Source organism: Fragaria vesca, linkage group LG6 (assembly GCF_000184155.1).
Source record: "Fragaria vesca subsp. vesca linkage group LG6, FraVesHawaii_1.0, whole genome shotgun sequence".
NCBI lineage: Eukaryota > Viridiplantae > Streptophyta > Magnoliopsida > Rosales > Rosaceae > Fragaria > Fragaria vesca.
The window spans coordinates 29577703-29591650 of NC_020496.1; the positions used below are offsets into that span (position 1 = coordinate 29577703).

Below are 13948 nucleotides of genomic sequence, written 5' to 3' on the forward strand. Positions count from 1 at the left end.
TATTTTTTTCCTTTCCTTAATTAAAAGAGGGATTAAATAATGAAAAAGAAAATCTACGGCGATTTCGTTTTGACTTTTGATTACTACATTAAAAATCATTTTTAAAGAGTGTTTTAGCCGTAGCTCTTGTCTTCTGGGTCAGATATTTAGCCGTAGCTTAGCCTGATAGGGAAGTAAAAGCGCGTGGGTAGCTGTTAAAGAGATTTATGACCGGGGGTGCTCATAAATAATGATTTGGTTCTTGCATGCTAGACTTTCTATTTAAAAACGGTCCACTTATCGACGAACATTTATAGGGAGATCCAATCACAAGGAAAGAAAGCTTTAAATGCATATAGGAATAGGGTTCTTCTATTTATATGAACCGTCGATTTTTTCTATTTTTTTTCAGAAATGATAGTTACTTATCACGTGTCTCTCGAACCAAAAAGTCATCAATGTACGGCGTGTAGATACATGAATATTATATTTCATGATGGTTTTTAAGTGTTGGTTAAAATAAAACAATGCGACCAACAAGTACAGAAGAGATGTACATAGAAGTTTTAGTCTTTTAACAATTAAAATTTTCAAATCAACGATTACAACATAATGACTATAATTCTCGATAAATATGATTCGAGGATTAATTCCCAATGTAACAATGGCAAAGCGATTCCTAGCTAGCATTATGGTCGGGAAGAGGATAAGAAGCATAAGGAAACATGGGCAGTCACCCACATTGGCATGAATGGTGCATGATCCCACCACGACAAGGGAATATTACAATGATTAGCAGTAGTGGGACCCTGGCAAACTGGATCCTTGGCCTCATCTGAGGCCGTTGGAACGGAATCTTCATTTCGTGTCGTTTATTGACAGGGCCGTAGGGGTTACATGAGATGGAGGAAGGGGCAGGTGGCTGTGTCTCTAAAACAGAAAGACAAGCTCGTACATAATTTGCATAATGCACTTGCTCGAGCTGGCATGGATGTACATGATTCGATCATCCTCTGTTATTGGATTGAGTCACTGTATTATTGTAACGATGACATATTATTAAAAAGGAATTCTGCATTGCGCCCGCGATCAACTTGGGCCACTGTGGGCCATGCTGACGTGGCGCGTTTCTGTCCACAGAATTTGAGTTTGAAGGGCAGTGAGGTAATTACACAGTTAACATCCGTTAAAACTCATCCGTCAGCTGTCAGAGGTCACTTCAAATGGACCACGCTCACGCTCACTTTCCAGGGCGTGAGGAACACGTCCAACGTGAATTAACCCTAAAGGAGATGGATCTCATGGTTTGGTGCAGTCTCAGCACAAATCAGGAACAGAGGTGCTGGAGGTTTTGGGTTCCCGATGAATTTTGAGCCGAAGAGCAAGGAGACGATCTCCAATGATGTGAAACCGCTCCCAAATCCACCGCCTCTCTTCCCTCTCCAAGTCCCTAATCTCCAGTCTGGAAGCGCGAGATAGTCGGCCACACTCTCAGAAAGCCCTCGGTCAACATAGCTCAGCAGGAATGGTTCGATATGCTGCCGCCGCGGACCTACGACGAGGAGTACTTGCTCAACAAGCACTCCAGGCTCGGCGTCCTCTCTAATGAGCTCCAAGCCCTGGGACATTCCGTAAGATTTTTTTTTTTTTTTGAATAATGTGTTGAATTGAAGAGGAATTGAATGGAGGCTAGGGCTTAATTGTGTTGCTTTTGGTGTTGGAGACTTGGTCGTTGCATTTCAATTGGATGATGGTTAAGTAGTTTGAGTTGATAGGATTGCTTGGTCTTCGTATCTGTTAATAACTCCTAGTTATGAGGAGCTTGTTATTTACTAGTTAGAGTTTGAGCTATTCTTTAGTTGAGTCGACCACAGTCTTAGGGTTGTAAAGATGTGGTTTGTTTTGAATTTCTTATCCTTCTGTAATGGCTATATAAGCCGTAGTTGTTTCTTGAATTGAATAAGAATCATCCATCAAAAGCTTGAGAGTTATTTGTTTCTAGGATTTGGTTTTTCAACATTTGGATATTATAATTGTGTTGCTTGCTCTGGTGGCTTCTTGTGAACCAGTTTTTTTTGTTATGTGCTTGTGGTTCAATTTCACGATTTGGTTATAGTGTTTAATTTCTTTCTGCTTCTTCAGGTGCTTTTATTTGCTTAGGTCATGTTACTTGAAAGCATATATGTTCATGAATTCATTAGATCCTGGGGAACTTATTATGGTTGTTCAGAGATTACTTTACTCGGGTAATATAATTGAGTTCTCATTATTTTGCTGCGGAACCAAGTCTCACATATATACTTGTATGAAGGCTGGCAGTATTGAAATCCGGTTAACGTGTATAGGAAATGTGGGGGGTTGTGTTTTTTGACATTGAAACCGGAGACCATTGGTATTGAAAATGGACCTGAAGGTTAACTGATGGCTTGCCCTGATCTTTTATATTTGATACAAATAGGTAGACCCTTTGGTGGCAGCCATCAATCTAGTTTAGTAATGTGTTTGGATATAATTATATATGATATTTACCACTGAAATACCTGAGTTTAAATGAGTTCTTGAACTGATTTTGAAATTTGAGACAACATGACATTGCTCTCATTTGCCGTTAAAGTACAATATTTTGTGCATGAAGTTCTTGTGTACAAAACTAGACTGTACGACTGTAAGCGTTGTTGGTAGAGGGATCATAACTGAAAACAAGGTAAGAAAGGTGTTCTTGAATGTGGTTCAAAATTCTGATGGAAATTGGAAGTTGAATGGTTGACATAGTTAAGGTGTACAGTAGCTGCAGATTTCTCTATCACTGGAGTAGAAAATGTTTTCCCTCGGTGGCATTGATCGTTTGATTTCATCTTCAAATATTATGTTTGCCACATCTTTATACACTCTTCTGATGGAACTTGTAACTCATGTAAAAGTGGTATTAACAGCATCATGAGTAGATAAGGATAGTAAATATGTATCATCAGCATTTCCTTTGGCTGCTACTTCTAGTTACATTTTGGTTGTTGAGTGTATAGTTTCCGTTTGAAATCTGTAAATGCATTTTTGGTACACTTCTTTATTGGCATTTGTAGAAGAATACAGTGAGTAATTAGCAAACATATGCGTCTTTCTTTTGCAGCAACGTTTTGCCACAAAGGTAACTGTCCCTCTTGAGTGGACAAACACCTGTTGCAGCCATCCACTATACCGTGAATCTGAGCTTATCGATGAGGAGTGCCTTGGTATTTTCACTTCTCTATGTACCTTAACTTCTTTGGAGAACCAGTTTTAGTTGCCTTGAAGTTACTTATCTCTGATTTTTTGTCCCTCAATTCTCTCCTTCAGGAGTAAGAAATGCTGCTAAAAGGAAGCTTTTGGATGAACTGGGCATCCATGCTGAAGATGTGTACAAGGCACCTTCTGACGGAACGTTTAAGGACGGCGATTGTTTAACGATGTCGGGAATAATTTCTAGAATTTTTAATGATGAACCTCCAATTTACGGACCTGGTTGTGAAGTACGCCTCGTGAGTGGTCTGTGACATTTTTCGGTGAATTTTTTGGGCACCGGAGCTATTTAGTATGCATTTTTGAAGTTTTGGAATGGTGGAAAAAAATAAAAGTTTAATGACATAGACAGATAAGCGGCTCTTAACGCGTCACGTGGGTCAAATCTCACTATTTAGTCATTTTTATTATGACATCTTGTCAAAAATTATAGTAAATAGCTCGGATACTCGAAAAATTCCGCGAAAATTACCAAGTGCCTATTACCACTCCGGAATCATATTATCGAATTAGTGTGTTTGATTCAATTAAATACTAATATACCTACTAATGTTGTTTAACTTTGTTACTTGGTTACGTGGACAACAACATATTATACAATAACAACGTGGAGGAAACGTAGTTTGGCTAATCACATTGTTCGATAGTATCAAAAAGAGATAAAACTGCTGCGGTAAAAAATTTATCTATTCAACTAAGTCAACCCTAAGTTCATAAACACCCATCAAGAGGAACCATACCGACAATACGAGAAAACTCAAATCGGACTGTGTTATAATAATGTGCACAACATGATGAGTTGTGAAAGTTTTCAGGATGTATTTCCGACACCCGAGCTATTTATAACGGCTTTCTAAAGTATAATCATCTTTTGCCTTTGACACCTTTGACTTCATGAAGAAACATTCTCTTACGTGTTGACACATGTACGTCATTTTGTCATTGGCCGAATTCCTTAGACCGACCTTTCATTGTCGGTTATTTTCCCCCCTATATGTAGCTGACCCATCAGCTCTCATTCCATGTATTTCGGAGAGAATTTTCTCTCTCTCTTCTCATTTCTTCATTTTTCTAGATTTATGACTTAAAGTTCGACGGATCATAACTTTTAATCCGTAACTCCAATTCTGAATCCGCGAAGGGCTACGAATTCGTATCGATACCTTCTTCATATCCTAGAGGTTTGAGCTAGATCCGTAATGTTTTGACTCCAATCAAGGCGGTCAACCCTATTTACTCTTATTATTCCTTATGGGGAGCCCTATCATTGAGAGGTTAAATTTCCCAAATTTTTAGATAGGCTGCTACATCTCATCTACGTGAGAGTGTGTGTGTGAAAGAATCTACAAAAATAAGTCAAGAAGGGGTGGTGATGTTTTCGTGCAATTAGTGACGTTGGTTTAAGGTTGACTGAGTGGATCCAAACTCAAAACGTTATCGAAAATTGGTGAATAAGTCACATCTCATCTTCGTGAGAAAATGTGTACGAAACAATCGAGATAAATAAGTCATAAAAGTGTATAGACAATATTTAAAGTGTAATAAGTGACGTTGATTCGGGATTGACCAAATTTTTAGATGGCCTGTTACTTCTCATCTACATGAGTGTGTAATCACATTTTCTAATTCACAGATGAGATGAGATACTATTCTGGGCACTGGTTGTTAGGCGATTCAAGTGATGTATTAATGGGAGAATGATAGGTTCAACATCAATAACTTAGTAAACTCACTGGTGTCTATAGTTTGAGACATGCACATATATCTTATGAGTAGTATACATGGAATTCCAAACACACAAAATTTCAAGTCAAACAACTACATAAATCCTAATGAAATGCAAAATGGAAACAACTGCAATGCATATAACACAAGAGTTTCAGCAAAGAACTCTAAACTTAAGAAAATCACTATCTAAATATCAAATAAAACAAAATTTCTAGATTAACAATACACACCTGGAAATACAACACCACAAAATTTTAGATCAATAGGAGTTACCAAGTCTTGCTGAAATTCAATACACACAGCTGCCCCGTGAAAATTACATCAACCACCCATATTTTACAGAATTTTACAGTAAATAAAGGTTCAGGTATCTTTAGCCAAATCACAGATTTTAAGAAGACAGAATGAATTTGACACTAATCCTTTCGCCCAAAAGAGCAGTAGTGCATTACACTGTAAATGTTTATGGTGCACTGCTTCGTCTGTGGTCAAGATTGTATGACAACAATATCAATTGGTGTTCATCAAAAATAGGTCCTACTCAACCAAATTACAATATCCAGCCCACTGATCATAAGCTGGGGAAAATGGCATAAATGCAAGCTACAACAAATGAAAGCCAAAATTTGATCATTCCCAAGTACGACATAATGATTCCATGCCAACTCAACACAAACTTCCAGATCGAGAAAATCCACAAAAGTATTGCTCCAAATTTTTTTGCTCATAGAAGCATTAACAAGCATTCAAGCAATACTCAATGTCCTCTAAGCAATATTAAAACCTCTTGCGCTAAACCTCGTGCGTTACTTTACTACTCAATTTAGAAGGAAAAAGCTATTAGAATAAATAAGAACTCAACTAATGATCTACAATCCAAAAACCAGTGGAAAGTCCAGTAGTATCTTACAAAAACAAGTTTGAAGGCCTTGCTCTACAGATTCGTCCTAAGATAAGGAAGAGCTTAACCACACCAAAGCTAATTCAACTTCCGGAGCAGTCGTAAGAGGAAACAGATTCAACAAGAGACAAGGCTGGTAATGACAATCCTCCAACTGCGGTTACGACGACAGTGGCAAGAGCTTCTTCTTTGCTTACATCTTATCTTTCCGTGACTTCTTGCATCTCGAAAAAGAATATTCTAAAAGGCTAGCTCCACCTGAGCTATCAAGTAAACACAAATTTGATATGTTGAACTTCTCACCAGTTTGATAGAGTTTAATTGGCAAAGAATCAGCTATGAAGTTGAACCAGTTTTTTCTAGTCCGTTTTAAGGCCTCACCAACAAAAGACTGCTTATTCTGTGATGCCTCAGTCTTACAAAGCTCCCAAAAACTTGATGAATAACCAATATATGCACTTTCCTGGCTTTCCTTTGTGCTTTCAAGGCATCACCCCTTCCCACAAAAGAAGCTCATGTGGTAGATATTGTAGGTGTTAACCTGAAATATACAAATGGTCTTAATCAGCATGTATAAATGTCTCTATAAATATAAGAATGTAACAATTATGCTTATCAAGATACGAACTCACTTATTGTTCCTGATACAGATATTGACACATCACACATACATGAAGGTGAGCTTAAATGTAGAACAATGTTGCCTTACAAGAACTAGTTATTGTTCAAACTTGAGCACTACCACAAATAAGACATAGACTTCAGTTATTTTCCTGATAATGTACTAAATCCAAAGTTTCATAGATTGGAAACTACAAAATTGCTAATTAGTTGTTGTTGTACTGTTTTGTTTCACTTGTTAAAAACCTACTGGTCCACAACTACTAGAACATCATAGACGGGGCATCCAATTAATTTGTTGGAGCAACAAATCATACATATAATCAAAAATATAGATCTCTATCTCCATACTATAGAGTTGTGAGTACATACAAGTAAACTTTCCAGAGTTAGAACCTAAGAGAGTACAATGCAAGAGCATCCCTTTTTGCTAGTTCAACTAGAGAAAGGAAAATGAAGATAAAGCAAAGAGAGGGAAAACTATCATAGAGAAATCTTATCATGATAAGAAACTCATGATCAACATCTTTAATTGAATACAATGAGGTTGATGTTTTGCTAATAATGTGAGCAATAGCATTACTTTAATCTACTGATACAATAAGGCATAAGAATGATCAAGAATTAACTATGATCAAGGACTGCACTTACCAACTATGATCAAGTATGTCTCTACTACTGTGGGCACCCCATAAGAATGATAGCCAGTAAACAAGAACTCATTTTCTTGCACCAAATCAGCACAAAGAGCATCACGACATCATACTGCTCTTAGAAGCAAATAAACAAAAAAAAAAAGATAAGCTTGCATGAAAGAACCTTAAGACAGTGAGCCCAATTGGAGCAACAATAGAGCAAGAAACAAGATTATACTAATAATAATAACGTAAACAAATTCAATGTCAAACAAAGCAATTATATATATAAGATGCTCCCATTACTGATACTAATACTTACCACTGTAGTGAGAAGAGATGCAAGTAATTTGAACACGAAATGCCATAACTCACAGGCAACATACTATGAGCAACAACGCGCACATGGAGAACAATAACTGCTTTCATATGTAACCATTATAGAATCAAAATGCAGGACTAGATAATGCTACTCATGAGCCATTCTTACATTTGCTTTCATAGTATACCTTGAATATATTTTCTTACATATATCACACTAGAATTGCAAATCAATACATATAGATGTATCTAACAGAGCACAAGATGAGATTGAAATGTGGACTAACCAGTAGGAGGTCCTAGCATGCCATTAAAACATTTCAACGAAACTACAATTTAGTTATACAAGAGTTGATCAATTTCTCAGCAAACAAAAAGAGAGTAAAGACATAACAACTTACAAAGCATCTTTCCAGGTCCATCCAGTAGCAACATACATTTTTAAAGTTATCAGATGTTTTTCTTCTCTGCAAACTCAGAAATTGCAGAGGGCAAATTAGAAATGACCTGGAATCGGCACCGGGGATCGAGAGTGGTGGGGTCATGGATCATCTGAAGAATGAGAGGTCTACGAGTACCCATCTCAACCTCGCAGAGCTTCGAGGAGGGAGCTCTTGCCGTCGGATTGGCCTCGGTGGCGGCTTGGAGTTGGAGAGAGAGGAGGACGACATGTATTTTGCGGCGGAGAAATTGGGGTGGGGTGTTTGTCGGGAGTGGGATGGGGTTTTGGTTGGTGTGGTGAGGTAGGCGTTGGTGGCCGTCAGAGAGATAGAGAAGGGAGGGCGATTGATACTAGAATATCAACATACCCAAGGAATAGCCGAGAAGCGGACTCGATAGCAGAGACGAGACTTTTGTTGTGGTTCCGTCTGCGTCCAGTTTAACTATGGTTGGGCGAGTGTTTCTCACTCGCTACCAAATTGCCGTCCAGACAAGATTCTGACTTTCTGACGTTTCTGGACCCATTTGCTTTTCTGTTAACGAACGTTCCCGGCCTAACTTGATCACGACGTAATCCAAAATCACCCATTATTAAAGTAGTAAATATAGTGTTTCTGTTTTAACCACGACAACAATAGGCATCCGACGTAAAAGGCGAAGTGATCAAGCAAGTTTGTTTGATCGGAATGTCGACCAGGTTAGACTCGAGTTCTTGTGTATTATGTCCTTTATTTTGTTTGAGTCTGTTTTTCTTCCAATTTGTCGGTATGTATTTCATGTGTGAGGTCTTCTATCATGTGCTCTGGTTGATATCAGATTACTCATGGTCTGAATCCGTTATAATCTTTGTTTCATAATGAAATTTCTATTGAATAAAGAAAAAATTAGACATCGCTTAAATTAGAAAAGAAAAGAAAGTACCTTGGTTTTCCTCCTAGGAAATTTGGTGGTAGGTTACTTAGTTAAGAAGAAAATGCATCGTTGACATTGATATAGACATTAGATAGAGAATGCTCTGAATTCGATGTTACCAGCTGTTGAATCGGTCATATAGGATCTTTATGGTTTAGCTCCTTAAATTATGAAATATCATAAGAAACAAAAGTGAAACACTGTAAACCTCTAGAAGTTTACAGTGATGGTGTTAATGGAAATTTGTTTTTGTTGGTGAGCTGTGGCTTGGTTGGTTAACATGTTTAACTAACAACTTTGAGGTCATGAGTTCAAACCTCACTAGATATATATAGAGTGTGTGAGTTATTAATAAAAATAAATAAAAAAAATTGCCTTTGTATTCTACGGGTGTTAATAGGTCGACCATGCTTTACGCCTGAAGATCTGATATTGAAATTTTGCTATACGATTGTTCATGTGGTTAAACGTTACATGAAATTTTTGAGTAATCATGGGCATCAAGCGGCAAGCTACAATGAGGCGGACATTCTAATCAAGCTTTCCATGCCTTGTCAATGTCTACCAACTAATCGGGCACATATATGTACGTCTAGGACCATGATTTAAGTCCCAAGGTTTGATATGGACATTTTGCTATATATTTAACCAACACCTACCCAATTCAGTAACTCTATTTACTAATTGATAACAAAGAAGATAACTTTATGGGACTTATAGTTGTGCATATAAATCATATGACTAAACGTTATGGACATTCTGCTCAAGCTTTCTATGCCCTGTCAATGTCTACCAGCTAATCGGGCACACATATGTACGTCTAGGACCATAATCTAAGTCCCAAGGTTTGATACGGACATTTTGCTATATATTTAACCAACACCTACCCAATTCAATAACTCTATTTACCAATTGATGACAAAGAAGATAACTTTATGGGATTTATAGTTGTTCATATCAATCATATGACTAAACGTTATGTGCAGTATTAATCTTCAATATGGAAAAGTGTCGTGTATATATATATTCACTATTTGCATCGGCTAAAAAGTTGGCTTATCTCTTTACAAGTTTGAGACTGATGAGGTTAAGATCAATAAGAAAGAGAAGATTTCATTGACAATGTTTTTGATACGTAAAGGAGATATATATATATATATACGGATTTTCTCAGCTACGGACGTCCGCACCAATTTTTTGGTGCGGATTTCCATTTTTGCACCACTTTTCGATCGAATTTCCTCATCTCCACCGTCTAGTATCTAGATAATATTGTGTAGATTATTTCTGCAAAATTTCAGCCAATTTGGTGATCGTTAAGGCCCTCAAACTCGTTTTTCTGTGGATGAACATAATTCTATCGAACTTGAACCGTTCATGTTTATAAAAGAAAAACGCAGTTCAGTTCATGTGGGATCATCTTTGTCCGCTTTGCGGTCAGTTCTTCAGTTTTCTTTTCCTGAAGACAGCTCTTCAGTTCTTGGTCTTGTTTACCGTTCTACCCTTTATCACTGACCAGACGGACACATTTTCACATTTCATGGACAACACACAAACCGACTCGATGGCTCCGACGTGTGGACGACAGACCGCCACGATAACAAAACGGCGCACCAGCCGACTGGTCATCTTAACACTTTTATGTACTTTGGCACAATTCAAATAGAATCATAGCAGCATAAACTTATGCTTTTCATATGATAACTAATGTGCATGTATGCAGAGGCTGCTGCGTTATTTTACAATGCACGACATATTTTCACATGAAAACATACATACATTGCTCACAATAAAACTCAGCTCTTAAGTTCGCCAGTCTCCTATAGCTGTCCCCTGTCCAGCTCACTTTCATGCTCTGCTTCTTCATAATTGATAGCCAAGTCATCAAAGCTTGGTTCCATTTTCCAGGGAGGTGAAGTTACAGAATCTACTCGGATCTGACAGCTAGCTGAGATGATCAAGAATACTCTACTTGCTGGCTGCTGCAAACGATTCCCTCATAGTAGACGTACATTGCTTTGAAAAACCGTTTGTAACAAATTAGAAAACGGGATCGAATTGGCTTTCGTTCCCAACAGTGATTAGTCCCAGTAAATTGTACCTGTCATTCCATGAATATTATTTAGGCTTTGTCAGAGTGGTTTAGTCTCAAACAATTGGGATTTACAATATAAAAACCACATGTGTAATTAGGCTTTACAATATAAAATTACAAATTAATGAATAGTGCTAAGAAATCTGGGAACGCAAGCACTCAAAATATTTTTATTAACTGTAACCAAAAAATATATATATATATTTTTATGAGAAAATTAGATAAAAACCTAAAATACTATACCTGGTCTCTTTTAAGATAAACTCATACATATTTTTCTTTCATTTTACACCCACTCCACATAAGCAAACTTACCATATAGAGCAAATGTTTATAATTAATAGTTTTATTCATTTTTCGGTTTCTCTGATTTGCCCTTCAGATGATAGAAATCTAAATTTGGTATCTTTCTCAATTTTAGCACCAATTTGAAACTCAAATACTGAGCTAAAATTTAGTTTGATTTAACTTTGTCATAATCAATTACATTCTTTAAATTATTATTACTAACTTGAGTGTATATATATGCTATATACAGAAATATGTCATTTGCAATAGAATGATTTTTTTCATTCATAAGCACACATTTGATGTCTCTCTACATAGTCAAAAAATGTCTAATTGTAAGGTATACGTTCTTGTTCTTTGATTAATTTTCATCTTTTTAGGTATATTATTATATCACTTCCAATCCTGATCGAGAAAATATTTTTCTCTCAACTACTTACATTTCTTACTTACATTTCTAATGTACCTATTAAGTAGGGCATAATATGATAATATACTTAAAAAGAAGAAACCCAAAATTGGGTTCAGGGTATAGGGTTAGGGTATAAGGTTTAGGGTTTAGGGTATAGGGTATATGGTATAAGGTATAGGGTATAGGGTTTAGGGTTTAAGGTTTAAAGATCAAAATAGCTAAAATGGTTTTTCATCATAGAAATCCACATGTCAAAATTTGAATGAAATAGAGGATCACGTCAGATTTCACATGTTCATACGCTAACAGTGTAAAATTTCTTCATTTTACTATAAGGATAGTGCTAGAGGGTCTTAATAAGGCCTAAAATTTGTGACATTAATCCTATGTATCATGCCATGTAAGTAAATAAAAATATTTATTCTCGATTTCACATAATATATCTTGTCAAATCAAAACATTGTATTACCAATTTTACCATTTCTATTTCTTTTTACATTTTAAGGGGTGAATCAATGATATTAATGTACTTTATTAGGTAATGGAATCAAATATTACATATTAATAGCAACCACTAATTATGTATACTATAAGGAATGTTTCTTACATCAATATGAAGATTAACTATTTTTTAAATAATAATTAGTTTTGTCAAATAAACTCTAACCCCTAACCCTAATTCGTCCAAAAAGCAATTATAATTCATCAAAAAGAAAACACTAATATAAGATAATTCTGATATAATTCATCAAAATTTTCTTATAATTCGTCCAAAAAATAATTTGTATACAAATAATTTCTCTACATGATTTACATACAAATTATTTATATAATATACATGTATTTTTTTATAATATACATTTATTATATGTATAATATAATGTTATTTGGATTTTATATTTTTTATTTTAATTAGATATTTAGAAGAAGGAAAGTAAAAATAGTTTTATTTTTCAGTGAAAAACTGAAATTTATTAGTCATTGTTTAAAATTGACCAAATGGTAAGATGGTTTTTATACTTAAGTATTACATGGCATAAGATTTTTAATATGTGATGTGTCTAAGTGATTTGGCATGCCACATATATTTGAGGCCTAAAATCTTAGGCTTTAATAAGGCCTAGAATCATTTTCCTTACTATAATAATTAAATATCTTATTTATATTATATTCTACCTTATTTATAGATCATATAATGAATTCTTTTCACCTAGATTTTTTTCATAAAAAATAAAGAAAACTGCATGATTCTTGTAAATTGATTGAAAAATTTTAGTGTTAGAAGAAAAACTAATAATGAAGGTATTTAAGATAGTATCAATTAAACTTATTTATTATGTTTATATATTATAGTTGAATGGTGACAATTGCGTAAAATTTAAAAAAAATAAGACATAATATGTATCATAATTGATACATTTTAGATGTCTATTAAATAAGAATATTAGATGAGTTTTATTTAAAATCACTTTTTAAAATTGGGTGTATATGAAAATCCCCCTATTTTTATTAATTGGCCGCCAACAGTTCAATGAAAGGCAACGCCTGGTTACTTGATCTGCATATTTTTCTTTCAATTTTCTTACAAAAAGTAAAAAATGAAAAACCCTTTCGCGCGCTCACCACCTAGCACGCTACCTACTACTGACTTTAAAATAACAAGTAACGTAAAACACTATGTATCTATATATATACAACTAATCCAATAACATATATAAAAGCTCCTTCTTCTCCGTTTCAAATCAGACAGAAGAGCGTTTGTTTTTAATTTATCTCAATCACTTCCAGAACAGCAGTATGGAAGAAAACATGGAGGCCTCAACAACCAAGTTGCTTTTCCTGGCCGTACATTGCCTTGCTCTTTTGGGGCCGTTTTATTTCAACTGGTCTGCGTTTTGGCTGGCTGTAGCACTCTATTTTGTAACAGGTGTGGGTATAACCCTGTCTTTCCATAGAAACCTAGCTCACCGCAGCTTCAAGCTTCCCAGATGGCTCGAGTACTCTTTTGCCTACTGCGCCGTCCTTGCACTCCAGGTTAATTTGCAACATCCTCATCATTGGACGTCGTACTGTTATTAAATTTTCCCATCTACTTTGATCGATCTGGCTAGCTTAATATATACTTGGATGATTTTGCATGCATGCTCTTGATTATTTGTATGGTTTAATTGTAGGGAAGTCCAATTGAATGGGTGAGCACACACAGACTTTCATCATCAGTATACTGATACAATGGATGACCCTCACAGTCCCATTAAGGGATTTTGGTACAGTCATATTGGTTGGATTGTCGACTATCGTTCTCGGTTTGGAACTGTAAGTAGAAACCTCTCTCTCTC

General features: G+C 35.7%; 1 protein-coding gene, 2 non-coding genes and 1 pseudogene across 3 annotated transcripts; 3 read left to right on the plus strand and 1 right to left on the minus strand.

The window, feature by feature from the left end:
- The first annotated feature begins 1454 nt into the window (after positions 1–1454).
- LOC101292922 (isopentenyl-diphosphate Delta-isomerase I-like) lies at positions 1455–3509 on the plus strand. Its single transcript, XM_004305932.1, has 3 exons — positions 1455–1610; positions 3107–3209; positions 3313–3509. Exons 1-3 carry the CDS (start codon positions 1515–1517, stop codon positions 3507–3509), a joined length of 396 nt encoding a protein of 131 aa, XP_004305980.1. The 5' UTR covers positions 1455–1514.
- LOC101302474 lies at positions 2007–2648 on the plus strand. The gene is made up of 2 exons (XR_185037.1): positions 2007–2252; positions 2291–2648. It is a non-coding gene; the product is annotated as an uncharacterized LOC101302474 (transcript).
- Positions 3510–5856: 2347 nt separating the features above from the next.
- Positions 5857–8218, minus strand: LOC101302675. The gene is made up of 3 exons (XR_185038.1): positions 7863–8218; positions 7157–7270; positions 5857–6425 (listed from the first exon to the last, which is right to left on the minus strand). It is a non-coding gene; the product is annotated as an uncharacterized LOC101302675 (transcript).
- Positions 8219–13418: 5200 nt separating this feature from the next.
- Positions 13419–13948, plus strand: part of LOC101293222 — a 1648-nt pseudogene continuing 1118 nt past the window's right edge.

Bases quoted from the DNA above. Each gene is read 5' to 3' on its own strand.
- LOC101292922 (XM_004305932.1), top strand. From the start codon at position 1,515: ATGCTGCCGCCGCGGACCTACGACGAGGAGTACTTGCTCAACAAGCAC. The intron at 1,611-3,106 runs GTAAGATTTTTT...TTTCTTTTGCAG, and splicing joins TCCAAGCCCTGGGACATTCC to CAACGTTTTGCCACAAAGGT. The intron at 3,210-3,312 runs GTATTTTCACTT...TCTCTCCTTCAG, and splicing joins TATCGATGAGGAGTGCCTTG to GAGTAAGAAATGCTGCTAAA.